A 23,102-nucleotide genomic window follows, 5' to 3' on the forward strand; every position below is an offset into this window, starting at 1 on the left:
CTCAGCTGCTGTTGGCCCCTGAGAAGAAGAAAGAAAGAAGGCGTTGAGTCATCAGGAAAAGAAGGTTGCTAGGGAGATCCGGCCCGACTGCTCAGCAGTCGGCCCGAATCTCGGGGACTACAGCCCCCGGGTGCGCCAGTGCGCCCCCGCGAAGAAGGAAAAGGACTTACTCCCGCTCTCCGACAGATCGGCGGTCCGCTTGCCCAGCTCTTCAATGTTACGGTTGAAGGCAGTGACGCAAAGGTTGTGGTAATCCTGCGACGAACGTTTCAGACAAAAAGTTAATACCCAAAGTTCATCAATTGGAGTTCTGGGCTGCCTGCTCAGCAGCCAGCCCGAAACTCGGGGACTACACCCAGTGGGTGCGCTGGCGCGCCCCCACAGAGAGGAACAAGAAAAACAAAGACCAAAGGGAAAAAACATACCCGGACGGCTGCCCGCGACGCCAGGAATGCCTTGGTGCAACTCTGGAGAGCGTCACCCTCAGTGCGAAGCTTCGCCTGGACGTCCAGGAGCGCCTGGTTCAACGGCCTGTGCCGCCTCCTCGCACCCACCCAATGGGCGCGGCGCTCGTCGCTCGGCATCTGGGATCGCCGAGTTGGCGGTGCTGGCTTCCAGGGGGCGGGGTGCCAAAGTCGCCTTCTCCAGACGGCGGCGCGTTGGCGAGCCGACTTGGAGGAGTAGCCTCGCCACGACCTCGTCTTCGGTCGGCGGCACCGGTGGGTCCGCTGGCTGCTTGCTTTGCGCAACTTCAGACGGCGGCGGAGGCGGAATGTTCACGTCCGGGGTAGAGGGGTCGCCGCCTTCCCTCTCCACGACGGGGTTCTCCCCGCCGGCTTCCCCAGTCTGCCCCGTGAACTCCAGAGGCGGCGGCGCAGAATTCAATGGGGTGACAAGCACCGCCGACTGGCGGCGTGCGGCTTCCTCAGCCTGCCGCTTCATCGCGGCGGCGGTTTCGGCCTCCGCCAGTTTTTTCTTGGCGGAGGCCTCCGCCCTGTCGGCCTCCGCCTTCTCCAGGCGGAGGGCCTCTTCTTCGTTGCGCTTCTCCTGCGCATTCCGCTCCGTCGCCTCCCGGAGGTCAGCAGCGGGGTCAATCCGCCGAGTGGTGGCGGACGTCTCCGCTGACTCCATGACGGAGGCGGCGGTGACCCTCTCAAGAGAGAGGGGAGCCCTGAAGCAAGAGGGCAAGCAGAGACTCAGACAAAGTCACAAAGAAAGAATAAAGCTTTGAAGACAGAATACTCACGCGGAGACCAACGACGGCTTCTTCACTTCCTTACGGAAGCGGATGGCCTTCGCAGCCGCCTTGTCCCGCCGGTTCGCCGCAGCCGAGCCCTTGGGCTTCTTCGGCCGACTGCCGAACAAGGTTGGCACGGCCCTGCGCTTCTTCCCGCCACCTGGAGTGCCCGGCGCGGCAGAAGAGCCCGCGCCAGGCTGGCTGGCTCCTGGCCAATGGCGAGGGGCGACTTCTCCCTCGGCGTCATCGTCAGGCCAGTCGGCGAAAGTGGCCGAGGGCCTGAAGTCGCCTGCTGTTCCTCCTCCTCCCTCGGCGTCGTCTTCCAGAGCCGCCACCCCCAAATCGGGGTCATCGATGTCGCTCTCCGCCCGGTCGGCGAGGAACTCGCGGGCCGGCCCCGAGGTGCTGGCTGGCGGGTGGAGGAGGGGATTCTAACCAAAGTCCACTGGTCAAAACAAAACTCGGCAAGAAAGAAGACAATCCAAAGAAAGAAAGGAAAGGTGACTCACCACGGGCGGGGGGTTGGCGCGGGAGTACGACTCCTTGCCGAACCGCCAATCCTCCAGGAGCCTGCTGTCCGAGAGGTAGTTCACCATGAAGGCCACCTCTTCGTGAGGCATGTCCTTGGTGCACATCCGACTCGGGTCGCGGTGCCCACTCATCTGGCATATCATATAGGGGCGGCCTTGGAGCGGGAGAACCCGGCGTGCCACGAAGGCGGCCAGCAGGTCTGGACCAGTCAGACCCTCCGACTGTGTCAGCACTCGGAGTCGCGTGATGGCGCCGGCTCTCGCAGGCGTTAGCGACTTGGCCCGGTACGACCAGTTGGGCAGTCGCCCAGCCGGCGGGCCGGCTTCAAAAGCCGGCAGGTTGACCCAGTACCCCCTCGCGGAGGCGTTCTTGACGTAGAAGTAGGATATCTGCCACATCTTCACCGACTTGATCAGCGAGATGGAGGGGAAGGGATTGTCGGCCCCCGACCTTCGCACGACGATGAAAGCGCTGCACTGAGCCGGCACGCCCGCAGCCTGGGTGCCGAGCTTGGAGAAGAAGAACTCCCCCAGAGCTCGAGGGTGGGGAGGACTTCGAGGAAGCCTTTGCACATGGCCACGAAGGCGGACAGCAGCACCACTGCATTGGGGGTGAGGTGGTGCGGCTGAAGGCCGTAGAACTCCAGGAAGGACCGGAAGAAACTGCTCGCTGGCAGCCCCAACCCGCGCAGGCAGTGCAAGCGGAAGATAACCCGCTCGCCCTCCTGCGGTGCGGGGGGAATCTCCCCCTTCGGCGCAAGACGCACCTGCACGCGATCCTCGCCGGGGAGCCGACGAGTCCGGCGGAGGAACTCGATATGGTCTTCATGAACTTCGGAGCCGTCCCAAGTGCCGGAACGCACCGGGGGAGGCGCGGCGGCAGAGGAAGAACTCATCGCGAGCTGTCGCCGCGGCGTTTGCCTGAGCTTGGGCGCGCGACGGAGCAAAGAAGAAGAAGAAGGAGGAGAGCGAGGAGAAGAGGAAGGAAGAGAGCGAGGAGTAGTGGGAAGGAGGGGCGCGTGTGCCCCCCTCTTCCCCCTACTTATAGCCTCGTGGGCTGCGAAGCCGAGGGGGCGGACGTGTGGATTTACTGCGCCCACGGCCCCACGTCCCCCATGTTCCACGATAAAGTTACTGCGTGCAGTAACTCCACGGGAATCTCAACCGTCCGCCGGGGCCGTAGCGGATCCGCTCGGGCGCCGAGGCGCGGTAGTGGCGGGCCCCACCTATGGGCATGTCCCGTCGCTCGTGTAGGCTGGCAGGACGGCCCGGCCACATGCCATCGCGTGACAGGCCTAGAACGGGCGTGGCCTGGAGGCTTAGCCAACACGCCACTTGGATCCCGCCGCGACGTTCGAAATACTGAGCAAGTCGGAATTGAGCGAGTCCGAATCGAGCGAGTCCGACTCCTTCTAGTCGGCCCGGCAGAAGTCCATCAAAGACCATGTATTGAGCACCCGGAAAGAGAAACTGCTGAGGCTTCTCGGCCGATCATCCGCGGCGCCTCACCAGCTTCGGGGACTACTGTCGGAGTAATGGGCCACGGGTAGGCCAACCCGAGCCCTAGAACTTTTCAAGACATCGGGGTAGGCTGCGCCCTTCAAGACCCCAGGACGAAGAGCCACCTTCTTAGGACTCGACGGCAAGAAGGCCGACTACCCGCTCACGGCCGAGACCCAGGGACGACTTCAGGACAAAGCTGACTCCCGACTGGCGACTTCCGGAGAAGCCGGCTTTGGGGAGTCGGCCTGCGACTCCAACAAACCCCATGACCTCATCAAAGGGGACGGGGCGGGGGCGTGGCTACAGTGAAGCCCACCCCCGCCCCTTACCAAGGGCAGGCATGGCCACAGGACGCCGTACCCCGGAAGATCTCCGTGCGGCGTGGCACTGTTGCCATGCCGGCCCTGACATCAGCACCGCAGGACCGAATCCTGCACCCACGACGGCTTGTCTGTATGGCCTAGAGGAAGCAGGCCCCACCAGTCAGTGAGACCTCAGGAGACGGCGGGAGAACCACCAGTCGGACCCGTTAGGAGTCGGCCCGGGGGAGTCGGCCGAGCCCTCCCCCGGGGCCCACGCGCCATTAATCAAGATGTGATGGGGAGTGGCAACAGTGATCGCCCGCCAGGCGGCGGGGCTGTTGCCACGACCTCATGATCAAGCCCGCATCATCAGAAGCACGGCTACAGTAATCAGCAGCCGGCAAGACCCACCCACGGCGGACGCGGCCTGTCGGCTCCGTACCAGGCCAGTCGGCGGGCCCCAGTGGTCGGCAGAGAAGACGGAGGCCAGAGGCACTGACGGCTGGGCCCATGTCCAGCCGGATTACCATTGTACCCCTGGGGGGTAGGCCTATACAAACCCCCCAGGGCACCCATGCAAAGGGTTGGAGCCCATTATCTCTAGACCAGATCATATAGAAGGGAGAGAGCTAGCCTTGCCCTCTCCTACCTCCAAGAAACAGCTTAAGGAGAAACCATGTAAACACTTGGCCATAGTGATCATGCGGAGACCCCGCAGAGCAGCAGTAGGGGTATTATCTCCTCGGAGAGCCCTGAAGCTGGGTAAGATTTGTCGGCGTGCATGTCTTCGCCTCATCCCGTTTCCAGGCACCGGCGACGTTCTACTCGCCCCCACCATGATAAGCCATCCTTTGGCATATGTCGCACCAAACCCCCGACAAGCTTTGAGTCACCCCTAACAGTGAGGCGCTTCACCCCTAGAGCTGTCGCGGCCTTTAGGTCAGCTATGAGGCCTTCGTATTCCGCGATGTTGTTGGAGACCTTCTCTCCCTACTGAAAGCAGAGCTGCACAGCGTAATAGAGCTTGTCCTGTGTTGGTGAGATGAGCACTACTCCAGCCCCCGCGCCCTGGTGCGCGAAGGCACCATCGAAATACATGACCCATCCGTGTAGCGCCTCACTTCCTGGCGAGGTGGACCGGTCCTTGCCTGCTTCTAGTGCCGGGGCATCCGTCCATTCCACCATGAAGTTAGCGAGTGCGGCTCCCTTGATGACCCTGGTGGTGCTGAACTCCAACTGGAATGCGTGTAGCTCGATGTTCCACTCGGCGACCCTTCCAACAGAGTTGGGGCTCCTGAGCACCCTCTCCAACGGGTAGGCCGAGACAACCTTGATGGGGTGGCCCTGGAAGTAGTGCCGTAACTTGTGCGAGGACACCAGGAGCGTGAGCAGGAGCTTCTGAGGCATGGGATAACATGCCCTTGCGTCCTGTAGCACCGTGCTGACGAAGTACACCGGGTGCTCAATGAGGACCGGCATGTTGGTGAGGCTCGCATCTTGCGCAAGCTGGGGTGCCTCCTGAGGTGGTGGGACCTCTAGTGCCTGGTCGCTTGCGGGGATCTCTACGGTGTCATCCTGAGCTTGGTCTTCTATTGCTGCCATTATGGCTCATGCTGCGCATTCCTGATCTCGCGTCGTCTCAGCTGGCGACGTAGCTTGGCGCGCGCACTCTTGGCCTGGTGCTCCTCCCGAACCGCCACTAGCGCAGCGCTGGCAGAGTATGGGGTGGTGGCAAGATAGAGTACCAGGGGCTCGAGAGGCCGTGGCGCCACCAATACCGGTGGGCTGGTCAGGTATCTCTTGAGGTCTTGGAATTCCCGGTCGGCCTCCGGGGTCCACTCGAACGGGCCCTTTTTCTTCATAAGCTTGAAAAAGGGTAAGGCGTGCTCTCCCAGCTTGGAGATGAAGCACCCCAATGCAGTCACCTGACTAGCCAGCTTCTGCATTTCCTTGAGGGTCTGCGGCGGGCTCACGCCTTCAATGGCCTTGATCTTCTCCGGGTTCGCCTCGATCCCCTTGTGCGACACGAGGAATCCCAGCAGCTTTCCGTAAGGAACACCAAACACACACTTCTCCGGGTTAAGCTGCAGGTTTACCTGGTGCAGGCTCTCGAAGGTCTCCTCCAGGTCTTGGATCAAGGTTCTCGCCTCCCGAGATTTCACCACAATGTCATCGGCGTAGGCCTCCGTGTTCCTCCCGAGCTGCCGCCCTAAAGCGATGTGCATTAGCCGCTGAAAGGTCGCACCCGTGTTGTGCAATCCGAAGGGCATACAGGTGTAGTAGTACACCCCACATGGGGTCAGGAAGGCTGTCTTCTCTACATCTTCCACTGCCATCTTGATTTGGTGATACCCTGAGAACGCATCTAGGAAGCAAAGTACGTTGCACTCAGCGGTGGCATCGACGATTTGGTCGATGCGCGGGAGAGGGAACGGATCTTGAGGGCACGCCTTGTTGAGGTTAGTGAAGTCGACACACATTCGCTCCTTCCCGGCTTTCTTCGGCACCATGACTGGGTTCGCCAGCCATTCGGAGTACCTGACCTCACGAACGGCACCCGCCGCCTCCAACTTGCGGGTCTCTTGGACGATGAAGGCCTTCTTCTCCGTGGACTGCAGCCTTGCTCGCTGATTCACATGGCGCACATTGGGGCACACCCTTAGGTGGTGTTGAATCACCTCTCTCGGGACCCCCACCAGCTGATTGGGCTCCCATGCCAATATGTTCTTGTTCGCGTGCAAGAACTTCACCAACGCTTCCTCTTGGTTGGGGTTAAGGCCGGCACCTATGGTGAAGGTGGCTCCTGAGGAGCCGTCCTCGTCGACCGGCACCTGCTTTGTCTCTGCCTTGTCTTGGGTGAATAGCTGCTTCTTCTTGGTCGGCGCGGCCTCCTTGGCCTCGGGGGCACCGGTGCCGACGGGCTGCGCCGCCGCAGCGGTCCTGAAGGCAAGTTTGAGTGCCGTCACGGCCTCCTTAGTGTCCCCCTTGATGGTGAGGACACACTTGATTCCTGGCATTTTCAGGAGATTGTAGGCTGGTTGAGTTGCCGCCATGAACTGGGCCAGGGCTGGGTACCCGAGGATGGCATTGTACGGGAGGCCAATACGGGCGATGTCGAAGTCGACCAGCTCGGTGTTGTAGTTGTCGCGCATGCCAAAGGTGACCGGAAGGCGGATCTACCCTAGGGAGCGGGCGGCGCCACCACCAACTCCTGAGAAAGGCTTGTTGAGGCTGAGTCATTCCAGCGGCACGTGAAGCAGGCTGAAGGCCTCCATGGAGAGAAAGTTGAGGTCTGCGCCGTCGTCAATGAGGGTCTTGGTGACGGCCATGTTGCAAATGGTGGGCGTGCAGAGCATCGGAAGCATGCCCGAGCCGGTGGTGGTGACGGGGTGGTCTTCTGAGCTGAAGGTAAGGTCGGCCTTGGGCGCGGCCCAGCCTGTCGGAGCCCCCGAGTGCGTGGAAGCGGTGCCGATCTGGCGGAGGAACGGCTTGATGTGGCGCTCTGAAGGCGGCGCCTGTGAGCCGCCTAGCAGGGCCGCGACCGCGTGGTGCGCCGATGCAGCGTAGCACGCAGTGAAGAGGTCGCAGAGCTCCTCCCAAGATGCCACTGTGGATCCGGAAAGGTTGAGAAGCCAGGCTCGCCGGCGAGGGCCATGGGAAGCCAGTTGGCCATGACCTTGTCATCTCCCCCGGCTTCGAGGACGGCCTCCTCGTATGCTAGCAGGAAAGCTGACGGGTCAACCGCACCGTCGTAGCACGGCGGCATCTCCGGCTTGAACTTGGGTGGCCACTACACCGCTGCAAGGCGGGGGCCAGGGCTCGGAGCCCCTGGCCCCGTTGTCAACGCTGGCCGTCGGAGTCGGCAGCAGGGCGCCTGCCATGTGGGCGGAGCGCGGTGTCGACGGAGCGCGGATCGACAAAAGAGAAGCTACGGCGCACCCCTACCTGGCGCGCCAAATGTTGGATCACGGTTTCTGGCAAACCCTTGAAGTTTGAACACAGGTGTGCGCACTAAGGTTTTCTCCCTATCGATCCACGCCCTAGCTCTCTGAGATCTCGCAGATGAACTCAACTAACTCACAACACAGAAGGACACAAGATTTATATTGGTTCGGGCCATCGTTGTGGTGTAATACCCTACTCTAGTGTGGTGGTGGATTGCCTCTTGGGCTGATGAAGAACAGTTACAAGGGGAAGAACAGCCTCCTGAGGTTGAGGTGTTCTTGTGCTTGGTGAACTTGTGTGGGTGAGACTTGTGATTAGGTCGACCCTCTCTCCTCTGTCCCCTTTCACTTTGGTGGCTAGTTCTATTTATATAGGCCCTGGTCCTCTCCCCAAATATTGAGCGGGAAGGGAGACAACAACGACCAATTCGAAAGGGGACAACTAGTACACGTTATCCTGACAAAAGGTGGTCTTTGCCTGCCAAAGGCTCTGGTGATGACGCCGTCTTGGGCTCCATGGTGACCTCCGTCCTGCCGTCCTTCTGGTCTTGGTCTCGTTGCACTAATATGGAAACCTTTGCTTGATGCCTCGGTACTCCGCGTCTGCGTTTGCCCCCTTGGCACCAAAGAGGAAACAAGGACACTGCGCACTGGCGCCCACCTGGTCTCGGTCGTCATGGCTCACGTCACGCGGACCTCGCAAGGTTTGCCTTGCCTTGATCTCTCCGCCACTCGTGAGCCTGCATGGCAAGGCCGCTCCTAAGGAGGTCTTGCGTCGTCCGCCTCACGAGGCTTGGCCCCTCACGAGGGTCTTGAATGCCTTGTCGGTGAAGATGGGCTGTACAAACCTGCCAGCCCAGCCACGCCGCGGGTCGCAGGCAGGCAAGTCTGGGGACCCCCGTTCCCAGGACGCCGACACTCTTCAGCCGGTTTGGTCACCTTTGCTTTCTTTCTAGTCTTTGCTTGTCCACTGCATGGGGTATGAGAGAATAGTACAAGTATAAGAGCATAAGGAGGTAGAGAATAAAAGTGATGTTACCCAGGGGCAGTTTTGAAAGCCGGCAGCTGGGTCTGAGATGAGTCGCCGGATAAAGAGCGAGAAGCCTCCTGATAGTTTGAATCAGAAGGATTAAGTGTCTGGCGAATGAGACCTGCCAGAGGGTAAAAAGAGTTTAAATTTGGAAAGACCTCATTTCGACGTTTCCGTGGAGCTGGAGTATTTGGTAAGCCGGACGATAACACTTCACCTCCGCTGGTCCGAGTTTGTCACCGGTTCTTGTGCTGCTATTGCTTCAAAAGAAAGTGAGGATCCAAATGAGCTAAGGGGTGTGAAAAGCTTACTTTCTGGGTTACCCGCCAAATTTTCTGTCTTGGCAAAGGCTCTGAGTCAGACGAAATGATAGTTACCTCTTCTTCGACTGCTTGACTGGTCCCCGTGTCATCCTGATGATACTCAGTGTCAATAAGATAGTTGAAAAAGGAACCAAGGGAATCAAGGGCTACCTCTGACTCAGAACTGTCGTTCAGACCAAGCATCTCAGAAGCATTTAATTTCTTCCTATTCTTCCAGGCGGCTTTCTTAACGGCTTTTGTATTGGCCCTGTCTTTTTAGCAGCTTCATGGTCATGCTCCTTATTCCAAAAATCCGATGCAGCCTGTAAAAATCATCAAGGTTGAGTTAACAAAACATTGGAGTAATAAGGTGAAGTAAGTAATTTAGAGACTCACATCTGGTGGCTGGTTAAGTTTGTAGAAAGGGTTCAGCCCCACTTTGTGCAACTCCCCGGGCTCTCGTTCAGAAGGGTTTTTGTCATTTCAGTGATTGCATCATCAGTGAGGCGTACAGAGTTGTGGCGCAGTGGATCTTTTGCATCACCCGAGTAAGTGCACATTAAGCCGGGTAGGCGGCTCAAGGGAATGATTCGCCAAGAAACCTAGCACAGAACCAAGTCAATTCTGGTTAACCCATTTCCTAGCGGGGTCTTGACCTTTGCGATAGTGGGAGTAAGCTTGCCACGTTCATCGGTGGTAAGCTTTTCTGGAAGATGATGTTTTGGCTCGAGCCGCTGGATACGATAACCCGGTAGTGGATTCTCATCAGCTGGAGAAATACCTTTACAATAGAACCATGTTTGGTTCCAATCTTTGGGGTGACTCGGCAGGCGAGCATAGGGGAAGACAACATCTCTTCTTCGTTGAATTGAGACCCCGCCAAGTTCTATGTTGGGTCCGTTAGTAAACTCATTCTACCGGTTCAAATAAAAGTATTCCCTGAAGAGTTCAACACTGGGCTCCTCTTGAAGGTAGACTTCACAGAAGACTTGAAAATTGCAAATGTTTGACACAGAATTGGGTCCGATGTCTTGAGGATGGAGTTGAAAGAAGTGCAGGACATCTCGGAAATGTTTTGAGCCAGGCGGTGAGAAGCCCCGATTCATGTGATCGGTAAAAACAATGACCTCACCGTCCTTTGGGTGAGGTCTTTCTTCGTTTTGTTTGGGAACGGGCCAATGCAGGATGTCTTTGGCTGCTAAAAAAGGCGATTTTGGCAAAGTCCTTGAGCGTGTTTTTGGTGAAAATAGAAGGAACCCAATTGCATGAAGTGACTGTCTTCGGCATTGTGAAGGTGGAAGCCTAAAAGAAAGAAAATTTGCCGGTTTAAGTTGTTTTCATTAAGCCAGAGATGAAGGCTGCAGTATATATTCAGGTTGGCGGCTTAGACGGGGCCTAATGCCACATGACTAAATTATAACTAGTGATGTAAGCCGCCATGACAGCAATGGTATTCAAGATCTATCAAGAGAGAATTCTACTAAGTGTTGAAGCGAATAGGTTTCACAGATGGATGTTAGGATTTCGAATCTACGATACTTTGGATAATGGGAAATATTTTTGACCAAAATGACAGTGCTCAAGTAGTTCATATGTTCAGATTTGTTTTTCTTATGTGAAGGAGATGGTCAATTAAAAAAAAACAAGTATCACGGCTGCCGCCGTGTAGAAGGAGTGCTAAGTTTGAATTAAAGTCACAAGCTACAACGAAGAACAAGGATGAACTCCGACAAACTTGCAGGAAACCCTAACGCGATCTAAAGGAAAGGGGAGGAGAAGTACTTACTAGATCCACTGAACAATGTAGAGGGGCCGCTGTTGCTCTAGTCTCGTTCAGGTCGATGCAGCAGCCGGAGTCGAGGAAGCTGATGAGCTCGGCGGCGGCGGTGCTCAGGCGTGCAGGTGCGTCGTGAAGGGAGAGGTTGAAGATGAGAAGGAGAAGGGGAAAATGGAAAGGCTGTCAGACCCTATTTATAAGGAAAGGGTCAATAGGTGGCCGCGAGAAACAAGGAGGCCAAAGAATGATTATCCAGCTACTTGGACGCCTCAATTTTTAGGATGGTTAATTAAAGATAAGGATCCATTAAGATATGCTGGGTATCATGCAAAATTAATGACAGATGACGTCATGGCGGGTTTCTGTAATTCCAGGAGATGGCATCATGGAGGGTTACGCTATCTTGCGGAGAACAAGTGAAGAAGGTTTTTCTAAGTGTTGAAGATTGACATGAACAAGTTCAAATCAACCTGGGGCCTAATGTTGGGGATATAACTATTGGGTTAACCCGCCCACGAGGGGCCGGGTTAAGCCATGGCGGTCTATCAAGACAAAGCCCATAAAGATGCTCAAGATGGCGGTTCACTATGAAGACTTGTTAATAGGACCAGAGCCCAGAGGTGGCTTAAAGCCCATAAGTCTAAACCTCCATATATGTATGACTTGTATTGTAAGGCATGTGTATTTGGTCAACGAGCCGGACACTTTGTTATGAACCAGCCGGGACTCTATAAGCTGCTGGGCATTAACCTGTGTATTTAAAGGGATGACCCGACGGTGGCTTAGGGCAAGAGAGAGAACAAATCGAAAACTAGGTCAAGCGTATTCGCTCCCAGGTAATCGAGACATAAGCAATACGACCTCAAACTAGATTAGGCCTTTACCTTCACCGCAAGGGGCCAAACCAGTATAAACTCCTTGTGTCCTTTGTCCTGTTTAACCCCTTTAAGCTAACCCTGTTGCGATGGCGCCACGACTAAGTCCTTCTGCTAGGACATCTGCCATGACAATTCGACGACAAATAGCGTGGGGTGAATTGATGTCTACTACACAACTTGTTCTTGTAGACTCATGTTGGGCCTTCAAGTGCATAGTTTTGTAGGAAAGTAGTAAATTTCCCTCAAGTGGATGACCTATGGTTTATGAACCCGTGGGAGGCGTAGGACGAAGATGGTCTCTCTCAAACAACCCTACAACCAAATAATAAAAGGTCTCTTATGTCCCCAACACACCAAATACAATGGTAATTTTGTATAGGTGCACTAGTTCGGCGAAGAGATGGTGATACAAGTGTAGTAATGATGGTAGATAATGATTTTTGTGATAGTAACAATAAAAAACAGCAAGGTAGCAAGTAACAAAAGTGAGCACAAACGGTATTGCAATTCTGGAAAATGAGGCCTAGGGTCCGTACTTCCGCTAGTGCAATCTCTCAACAATGCTACCTAGTTGGATCATATAACCCTCCCTCAGCGTGTGGTCAAGAATCACTCCAAAGTACTTATCTAGCGGAGAACATAAGAAGAAATTGTTTGTAGGGTACGAAACTACCCTAAAGCTATTCTTTCCGTTCGATCTATTCAAGAGTTCGTACTAAAATAACGCAAAGCTATTCTTTCCGTTCGATCTATCCAAGATTTCGTACTAAAATAACACCATATGATACGCATCAACCAACTCTAATGTCACCTAGATACTCCAATGTCACCACAAGTATCCATGAGTTAATTATACGATACGCATCAAACAATTTCAGATTCATAATACTCAATCCAACACAAAGAACCTCAAAGAGTGCCCCAAGATTTCAGTCGGAGAACCAAGGATGAAAACATGCACCAACCCCTATGCATATATTTCCCCAATGTCACCTCTGAATCCGTGAATTGAATGCCAACACATATATCAAGTGAATCAATATTACCCCATTGTCACCACGGGTATTCATATGCAAGACATATATCAAGTGCTCTCAAATCCATAAAAGTATTCAATCTGATAAAATGAAACCTCAAAGGGAAAACTCAATTCATCACGACAAGAAAGAGAGGGGAAAACACCATATGATCCAACTATATTAACAAAGCATGCGATACATCAAGATCGTGCCATCAAGAACACGAGAGAGAGAGAGAGATTAAACACATAGCTACTGGTACAAACCCTCAGCCCCGAGGGTGGACTACTCCCTCCTCATCATGGTGGCCGCTGGGATGATGAAGATGGCCACCGGTGATGGTTTCCCCCTCCGGCAGGGTGCTGGAACCGGGTCTAGATTGGTTTTTCATGCCTACAGAGGCTTGCGGTGGCGGAACTTCTGATCTATAGACTCCCCAAGGGTTTTTGGAATATTTGGGAATTTATAGGGCGAAGAGGCAGTGCGGGAGGCCACCGAGGTGGGTACAACCCACCAGGGTGCGCCTGGGCCCCCAGGCACGCCCAGGTGGGTTGTGCCCCCCTTGGGGCACCCCTTTGGTACTTCTTTGGTCCAAGTTGTGTCTTCTGGTCTAGAAAAAATTTCTAAAAAGTTTCGCTACATTTGGACTTCTTTTGGTATTGATTTTCTGCGATGTAAGAAACAAGCAAAAATCAACAACTGGCACTAGGCACTATGTCAATAGGTTAGTCCCAAAAATGATATAAAGTTGCTATAAAATGATTGTAAAACATTTAAGAATGATAATATATCAACATTGAACAATAAAAAATTATAGATACGTTGGATACGTATCAGCATCCCCAAGCTTAATTCCTGCTCGTCCTCGAGTAGATAAATGATAAAAACAGACATTTTGATGTTGAATGTTGCCTAACATGTTCATCACATATTTTTTTTCTTTTGTAGAACGGACATTTGGACTTTTATATGGTTCAAAGCAATAGTCTAGTTTTGACATGAAGATTTCAATACTCAAGCATATCAACAAGCAACCATATCTTTCAGAATATCAACACTAAAGAAAGTTATCCCTAGCCCATCATGCTCAATCATTGATCCATTCATGAAACACACTTTCATATTAGCTACATCCAATGCTCAAGTATGATAATAATGCTCCCTAGTTGGTGCTTTATAAGAGAGATGGGACTCAAATGAAAAATAAAAATTGCATAATGTAAATGGATAGGCCTTCGCAGAGGGAAGTACGGATTTGTAGAGGTGCCAAAGCTCAAAGCTTAAATTGGGAGATAAATTTTTTGAGAGGCATACTTTGTCGTATTCGGGGTTCCGGCAAACCCTTGAGTTCGAACTTTGGGGTGCGCACGAAGATCTCTCTCTTCCTAGCTCACTCTTGCAATGATTCTCAAGGCCTAGCTTGCCGAACGCAAGGAACAATAGACACGAGGGTTTATACTGGTTCAGGCCACCGTTGTGGTGTAATACCCTACTCCAGTGCGGTGTGGTGGATTTCCTCGTGGGCTAAGCATGAATCAGTACAGTGGATGAACAAACTCCTGAGGAGAGGTGTTCTTGAGCTCGATGAGCTGGTGTGTCTGAGGGTGGTCCGAATCATCTGTCCCTTGCTATGGTGGTGGCTAGCCCTATTTATAGAGGCCCTGGTCCTCTTCCCAAATGTTAGGCGGGAAGGGATCCCACAATGGCCAATTTTGAAGGGAGACAACTAGTACAAGTTATCCTGACAAAAGGACGTCTTCGCCTGCCGAAGGCTCTAGTGGTGATGCAGCTATGGGCTCCGCGGTGACCTCCATCCTGCCGTCCTGCTGGTCTTGGTCTCGTTGCACCGACATGGTTAACTTTGCCTGATGCCTCGGGACTCCTCGCTCGCGCCTGCCTCTTTAGCACCAAAGAGGATACTGGCACTCTGCGCCTGCTGGCTCCCGCCTGGCTTCGATCGTCACGAGTCACGTCACGCGAACCTCGCGAGGTGCCCCCTGCCTTGATATCTCCGCTCCTCGGGAGCCAGCCTAGCGAGGCTGCCCCCAAGGAGGTCTTGTGTCATCCACCTTGCGAGGCTTGGCCCCTCGCGAGGGTCTTGAGTGGTTGCTGATGAAGATGGGCCATACTGGGCCTTCGGTAGAGCCACACTGTAACACCCACAATGCGGCTATATCTCTCACGTGTCGGGGCACGACTTAGAGGCATAGTCGCATGGTAGGTTTGTCGCAAGAGGGGTAATCTTCAAACAATCCCATGTACTGAATAAGAAAGGGATAAAGAGTTGGCTTACAATCGCCACTTCACACAAATACAAGTTAAACATACATCATCCATAATACAATCAAGGTCCGACTACGGAACCAAAATAAAAGAATACAACCCAAAATGCTAGATCCCCGATCGTCCCAACTGGGCTCCACTACTGATCAACAGGAAACGAAACAAATCAATGATCAAGATCTTCATCGAGCTCCCACTTGAGCTGGGTTGCGTCACCTGCACTGGTATCATTGGCACCTGCAACTGTTTGGAAGTATTTGTGAGCCGTGAGGACTCAGTAATCTCACACCTGCGAGATCAAGACTATTTAAGCTTATGGGTAGAAAAGGGTAGTGAGGTGGAGATGCAGCAAGCACTAAGCATATATGGTGGCTAACATACGCAAATAAGAGCGAGAAGAGAAGCAAAGCAATGGGCGAGAAGCTAGAAGTGATCCTGAAACTACTTATGTTCATGCATAACACAAGACCTTGTTCACTTCCCAGACTCCGCCGAGAAGATACCATCACGGCTACACATGCGGTTGATGCATTTTAATTAAGTTAAGTGTCAAGTTCTCAACAACCGGATATTAACAAATTCCCATCTGCCACATAACCACGGGCACGGCTCTCAAAAGTTTATACCCTGCAGGGGTGTCCCAACTTAGCCCATCACAAGCTCTCACGGTCAATGAAGGTTATTCCTTCTCCCGGGAAGACCCGATCAGTCACGGAATCCCGGTTACAAGACATTTCGACAATGGTAAAACAAGACCAGCAAAGCCGCCCGATGTGCCGACAAATCTCGATAGGAGTCGCACGTATCTCATTCTCAGGGCACACCAGATGGGCCAGACATCGGGTTGGCATAGATCCTGGTTGCCTAGGGGGCGCCGGACATCCCCCAGGTTGGACCAACACTCAGAGGAGCACTGGCCCGGGGGTTTAAAATAAAGATGACCCTTGAGTCTGCAGAACCCAAGGGAAAAGGCTTAGGTGGCAAATGTTAAAAGCAAGGTTGGGCCTTGCTGGAGGAGTTTTATTCAAAGCAAACTGTCAAGGGGTTACCATAACACCCAACCGCGTAAGGAACATAAAATCAAGGAACATAACACCGGTATGACAGAAACTAGGGTGGCAAGAGTGGAACAAAACACCAGGCATAGGGCCGAGCCTTCCTCCCTTTACCAAGTATATAGATGCATTAAAGTAAATAAGATATAATAATGATATCCCAACAATATCCATGTTCCAACATGGAACAAACTTGATCTTCACCTGCAACTAGCAACGCTATAAGAGGGGCTGAGCAAAAGCGGTAACATAGCCAAACAACGGTTTACTAGGAAAGGTGGGTTAGAGGCTTGACATGGCAATATGGGAGGCATGATATAGCAAGTTGTAGGTAACGCGGCATATCAATAGAGCGAGCAACTAGCAAGCAAAGATAGAAGTGATTTCGAGGGTATGGTCATCTTGCCTGAGATCCCGCAAGGAAGAAGAACGGGTCCAAGAAGAAGGCAAACAGACATAGTCGAACGCATCCTCACAACTCCGGAACGGAATCGAAGCTAACGAGAGAAGCAACCTAGAAAGAAGCAAGCAACATAGTAAACAACCATCACATAAACATGGCATAATGCACAATCAAGTATGATGCATGTCCGGTTTAATGAGGCATGGCATGGCAAAGTGCACAAACAACACTGCAAGTTAAGTGGAGCTCGATATGCATCAGGATGCATATTGACAAAACACCACATTACTTATTTAGTACCCTCTCGTTTATGTACCCAACAATATTAAATGTTGTTAAACATGGCAAGAGGGGAATCATATGAAAAGCTACATATCTAGGCAAGTTTAAATGAGGCCGGAACAATAAGCAACAAGTCCGGAAAATCCTCATGTGCAAAAATATGGATTTGGTATGTTTTGTCCTAAAGCATATTTTAGAGTTGTTAAACATGCAAAGTAAGTACACCATGTTTTTCTATGCATTTTTCTACCCCATTCACATATAAAGTTTATTTAAATCCGAGCTACAATTATTTAGTTATGAATTAAAGCATTTTAACATGGCATTTGAACAAATTTAAACAAACATCAATTTAAACATTTCAAACATGCATGAAAGTGGCATATTATGAAAGTAGATGAAATTCTAAGCAAGTTACATGTATAAAACATTTTAAACCGATGCACGGTTCATGAGTTATTAAATGCATGAAGTTAGGGATTTTTATGTAAAAATTGCAGTCTAAGATTAATTAGGAAAATTCGTTCGCGGGAAAAAAACAGTGACTCGGGCTGAATCTGGACAGGAAGCCCAACAGAGGGAAAAAAGAAAAAAAAAGGAGGGACGCTGGGGTGGCCTCACCATGGGCCTCGGCCCATCTACTAAGGAGGTGGTAGAGGCAGACGTCTAGTGGAGCGCTGGCTGGGCCGACTTGGCGTTGGCTGGCCCAGATGCGCGAGGCGGGGAGGCTACGGGCGTCGCCCTCTGTTCGACAGAAACACAAAGGACCAGCGGCGCTGGAGCTTGCACGCTGGCTCGCGAGGGACTCCAGCGAAGTAGAGAGGCAGGGAACGGACACGGGAAAGCGAGGGAGGCCCGGATCCTCCAAATCCGGTGGCGTTCAGCTTGTGGAGGCCGGCGGCGAGCTACACAACCATGGAAGCTGCTGTTGTCTGAAGGAAAAAAGACATAGAAGTTCAGAGGGGAAACAAGGGAAGAAGAGGGACCGCAGGGACATGACAGGAGCGCGATGGCCTGAGAGAACCTACGGTTCGACAGCGAAGAGGCCAGGAAGAGAGCGGGTCCGGCGGGGCGCTCGCCGACGCGGCTGCCGGAGAAGAACGACAGATGGCGCGGGTGGTCATGGGGTTTCCGGCAGGCGGTAGGGATGGAGCAGACGCGAGGGATTCCCTCCCTGGAACGAGGCGGAGACGAGGGGAAGCGAGAGGAAGGCAGCGGCGACGAGGACGACCATGGATGTTCCAGAGATGGTGTTGAGGCCGTCGGGGATGGAGGTGCTGGCGGCAAGGTTCGATGAAGGCCGCAGAGGCAAGGTGCATCAGCTCGGTTCCGTGGAGATGCTCTAGCACGAGAAGATCGAGCGCTCCTCGCTCGGGGATGCGCTGCTCGAGGAGGAGAAACTGCAGATGCGGCTGGGGCAGGGGAGGAGCTTGGGTGTGTTGGAGGAGGTCCTGCTGGAGGTGGTCACCGGCGACGTTTGGGTGTCCCGGCGAGCTACGGCTCGTAGCCGGCAGCGACGAGAACAGAGGAGAGGTGATGCTCGGGCAAGGAGACCTTGGGCACGGGCGCAAGGAAGCTTCAGATCGGGAGCTCCTCTGCCGATCTTATTTGGAGGAGGAGGCACCGTCGAGGTGGATCGAGTTGGGTGCTGGTTGCGGGAGCTCGAGGATTGAGGAAAGAGGAGGCCGATGGAATTTTGGATCAGGGACGGACGAGGGTAGTGATTGGCCCGGTGGGGAATGGGAGGATCCCGAGGTGGGAGATGCTGGCGGCGGCTGCGGGGGACAAAGAGGCTGATTGGTTTGCAGCCAATTTTTGGCATGCCAATTGTTGGCAAGCCTATTTTTGGCAAAGCTGGAAGTTGCCAACATTTGGCAAGTTTGGCTACCAATTGGTTGGTTGCCAATTTTTCTGCCAATATTTGGCAAAAAACAAGTGTCTATCAATTGGTTTGTTACCAAATATGCATAACCCGTCTCGACAAGGAATTTGTTACCTAAGCAATCAAATACATAATTTACACGCCAGGTCATACCATGGGCATAATTTACTAATTTAGAAGCATTTTCATACCACTGCAATATTGCAACGTAGCATGCACAAGGCCATCCGCCATCAAGTAATTTCTGACAAACTAGCTTATATTAGATTTGTGCTACAGCAATGCATTACAAAAGGTAAGACCCTCTAAACACCCTTAGAGCACAGGAATTCCACTTAGCATAAGTGCATGGAAAGCAGCTAAGTAGACTACAAAAGCACTTGCCAAAAGAAAGCCACCAAACATGTCATTCAGGTTGATGGATCAGCAGCTGCGCGATCATTGCCGTCATACTTGTGCCCGAAATAATCAAGGACCCAAGCATTAAAAGTCTGGTCGCTAGCACAGTTCAGGAAACCACGGAAAACTTCTTGTTCTGGCTTAGCAAGATAGGTTGCTAACTCAATTTTCTCATTTGCTGGAAGAGTTAGCGACTCAATGTGCTTCCAAAGATTGGCATTAGGGTCTGTAGCTGCTATTGGCTGAATAGGGGCAGCAGATTTCACAGTTGCAGCAAGACTCACAATGCTCGATGCCACATCATCATCTAACACTCTAGCTCGACGCGCCTTGACCTTTGGTTTCTTATGTGGTGCTTTAACATGCTTGCACTTCAGATTTGAGCTAGTGCCTTCTGCTGGACTGTTGGGTGCAATCATGTCGGAATCACTAAGACCTTGTTCAGCAGTGGATGTGTGGTTGCTTGTTTCACTACTAGCATCAGATTCCACGTTCTCACTTGCATCATTCACATCAATAGCTAGTGAGCCATCCGCATGAGACGAGTCACTAAACAGTTCTTCCAAGAGATGATAAAACTTGATGGAGTGAGTAAGGTAGTTAAATTTAATTTTCTGCAACATAAACCAAAGAATATCAATGCAATAAATTGTTTGAGTAGTCTGGTCAATTTAAATGTGCACAACAGTGGTAAATGCAAAAAAGGAATATCTATTAACACTGGCATGCCATTTTCAAATTAAAAACTAGATAATCAGTTTAGCAAAAACAAATAGAAAGGTGAGCTGAAGCGAACTTACGCCAAGCTTGCTTGGTGATTTCTCTGACTTGTCAATGTTAAATTTGTTAAGTACTTTATCAAAACCATATCCACTCCTCCCCTTTGCTAGCTTTATCCACTTCCATTTCTCCTTGAATGACCTATAGTGTCGATCAACTTGTTTCGCTGTAGCTATAATTCCAAACTTGTCATTCAAATCATTAGCACATTGTAGATGGTGTTGTGCCTTCCACTTGAAGGTTGGTGGCTTGTCCCTTTGCTTCTCGATATACCACTCAAGCATATACTTGGTACAATCATCACTCCATGACATGTAATTATCACGAGAGCGAGCAACCTCGCTCTTGGCACCTTCTTTTTGCTCACCCATTCTATATATGAAGGTCAGAAGTCAATATGCTATTATGTCAGTGAATACACAAGGGTTTCAGCACAAGCAGACAATCCATACATTACCCAACAGTACATTCCAAATTAAAAGTACAGTTGCACAATACACAGAAAAGAAAATTACAGAGCTAGATTAACACAAAATGTCTAAACATGGAACTGCTAAATGAGGGAAATGTACTACAGCAAAGTAGTTTCAAATGGTACTAGCACTGCTCCCGATGTCTGAAGCATAATTGTTTGCCAATCTCTCTCTATCATTCCACATCTGTTGGGCAATCAAATCACGCTTGGCTGCCCACTCGCGTACATCACTCTCTCGGTCGGAGACACGATTGCTACTCCTTGGTAGGTGGTGGTACCAAGTTGGTTCGTCATCTACAAACTCATCGGGTCCATTGTCTAAAATCCAGTTGTGAATGACGCAACAAGCAATAACCACCTTGGGTTGTGATTTCAAGGGTACGAAAGGTCTATTACTAAGAATCTTGAAATGATTCTTAATAGCTGCAAAGGCTCGCTCGACCATTGTCCTTAGTGAGGAATGACGGTGGTTGAACAGCTCTTTTGGAGAGGTTGGATGATTCGGACCATGGAACTCCTGCAGATGATAGCGAACACCTCGATAGGGTGGCAATATGCCCGGCCTGGTGGCATACCCAGCATCAGCCAAATAAAATTTTCCTACATACATAGTGGAATACCACCTTAAGTTAATTTACTATGTTCAGACTAAACAACATTTTTTAATGTGCAATTACCTTCTGGAATTTTGAGACCGTTTGGACGAGATAAGGCATCATGCAATACAGCAGAATCATGAGCAGATCCCTCCCACCCTGCTAGAACATACGTGAATCTAAGATCGAAATCCACGGCAGCTAGGACATTCTGTGTGGGATATGGCTTGCGGCCCCTAAACTTGTCCACATATTTTGAAGGCACACGTGCCCTAATATGGGTGCCATCTAGTGCCCCTATACATCCCTAGAAAAAAATAAAACATGTGTGAATTAGAATGAACTTAGTTTGGAAATTAACTAGTATAACACACTGGTTAGAGTTACCTCAAAGTAGGGATAAAATCTGTTTGGGTTGGTAGTGATCTTAACATGTGTATCTGTAGACCGAGTGCAAATTATTTCACGGGCTAACTTCACAAGGGCACATAGGACGATGTTAAAATACCTACTCACTGTCTCCTCAGATTGCCACAATGCAAATCCTACAGAGGAATGAGTGTGATATTGCCCAACAATTTTCAAAAACATAGCTAGCTGCTCCTCTACGGACACATGAATTGTGTCAACCAGAAGCTTTTTGTCCCTAAGGTGAGCACACAACTTGTAGAAAACAGCTGGATACATCCTGAGCTGGCGCAAACACGTCCTTTCCGAGGTGTCGATCAGTCTAATTAGTTCAGTACTCCTCCAAATATCTCTCTTGACAAGTGGACCATACTTGACACATTTAGCTCTATTCTTCCTCTCCTTTTTCTTGCTCCACCAAAGGACCAACATTACAAAAAGGACAAGTAGTGTGCGTTGCTTCCACATACAGTAATATAGATATTGTTGTTGAGAATTATCCATCTGAGTAAAGATAAGATGCATAAGCATAAAATAAAATGGAAAAGCAATGCAAAGCATGTGCAAGCAGATAGTAAATAATTTGTCAATAGATAAAAAAAATTCTATTGTCAAAAGCAATGCAAAGCATGTACAAGAAGATAGTACAAACAGAGGTGTGTGACTTTTATTGTCAAAAGCAAGATGATACTGCTCTGTCTTTCAGGCCCTCAGATATATTAGAAGAGAGTATTAGGTGTCAGCCCTCCCACCGTGGCAGTGGAAAAGTATGAGGGCACATGTTGTAGTGATATCCTAGCATCAATTAGTCCAGCATATAATCTTTAAGCAAGGTATTTAGCTTCAGATTTATGCAGATGTAAGGTACTAAAATAACTCTGAACCGTTCCTGAATCCTGCACCAAGTACAAGACAGAGAAGAGAAGATAAGAGCGCACTGCTTGTCCAGTCAGCTGAGAACGGACTGCAGATGCAAACTAAGAGAGACCAGTACCCCTCACATCTAGAAACAATAATCACGTACATCTGCTTGTGGCGTCAGATGAGAGGGCACTGCAGGCAATTGGGTAGAGTGTACACAGGGAAAGAAGGAAAGACCCATCAGATTTGGGAACGAACTAACCTTGATTGCTCCGGTGGATCTGGTCTGGCTCGCTGACGATTTCCCATCGGTGCAGGAGATCGCCGAGGTCCTTGAGCGCTTCTGGTCGCCGGCGGCGGTACGGACAGTGGAACGGAGGGGCTAGGGATTTGGGGCTGGGACGAAGGAGGATAAGGGGATACGGGGCGAACCGTGAGGGGAAAGTGAGCGGTGGGGGGAAGACAGGCGGCCAATATTTGGCTAGCCGCGTGTTGGCGCGCCAAAGGTTCGAGTCGAACCAATCGACCGCCAATTTTTGGCGCGTGCCAATAGTTGGCTTGCCAAAATTTGGCTGCAAACCAATTATCCCCGAAGTCCCTAGGTTTTACGGTTTTCCCAAAATATACTAGGGGTGGAGTATATATATGGAAAAGAGGGGAGTTGGGTCATCCGATCGAAATCCGACGGTCGGCAATAAAATGCTTTGGGAGTCCAAAAAAATAATCGCAGATTTTTTAGGGATGTTTGGGGATGATCCGGACCCAACGGTAACGATAGTCCGGTTCGGGTTCGGAGAAGTTTCGGACACGGGCGAGGGGTCGATGCACTATGCAAAGAGGGTTAGGCGGACGAGGTCAAGTGTGTGGTTTGACTGATAAGAGGGAGGAGGAATGCAACCCGGCAACCATTTCCGGAGACCAAAAACGTCCGACGATAGACTGGCTATATTGCCGCTATAGTTATCCGTTGGGGCATCAAATGGACTCCAAATGCGATGAAATTTGACAGGCAGTCTACCTACACTATAATAAGACCGCACGCCAACTTTCATCCCATTTCGAGAACATTTTTTGGCCACTTATAAAATAATATTTCAGAGGTGCCGCGGGCGCGTGCAAGTGTGTCTGGGCTCAGAACGGACAACGGAAAGAACGA

The 23,102-nt window shown here is 51.3% G+C and overlaps 1 protein-coding gene across 1 annotated transcript; it reads right to left on the reverse strand.

Moving 5' to 3' along the window:
* Positions 1 to 18,837: 18,837 nt before the first annotated feature.
* On the reverse strand, positions 18,838 to 19,977 carry LOC147975056 (uncharacterized). Its single transcript, XM_087520253.1, has 2 exons — positions 19,627 to 19,977; positions 18,838 to 19,440 (listed from the first exon to the last, which is right to left on the reverse strand). Exons 1-2 carry the CDS (start codon positions 19,975 to 19,977, stop codon positions 18,838 to 18,840), a joined length of 954 nt encoding a protein of 317 aa, XP_087376379.1.
* Positions 19,978 to 23,102: the final 3,125 nt, after the last annotated feature.

Source organism: Triticum urartu, chromosome 4A, assembly GCF_056163025.1.
Source record: "Triticum urartu cultivar PI428250 chromosome 4A, HENAU_Tu73, whole genome shotgun sequence".
Classification (NCBI taxonomy): Eukaryota; Viridiplantae; Streptophyta; class Magnoliopsida; order Poales; family Poaceae; genus Triticum; species Triticum urartu.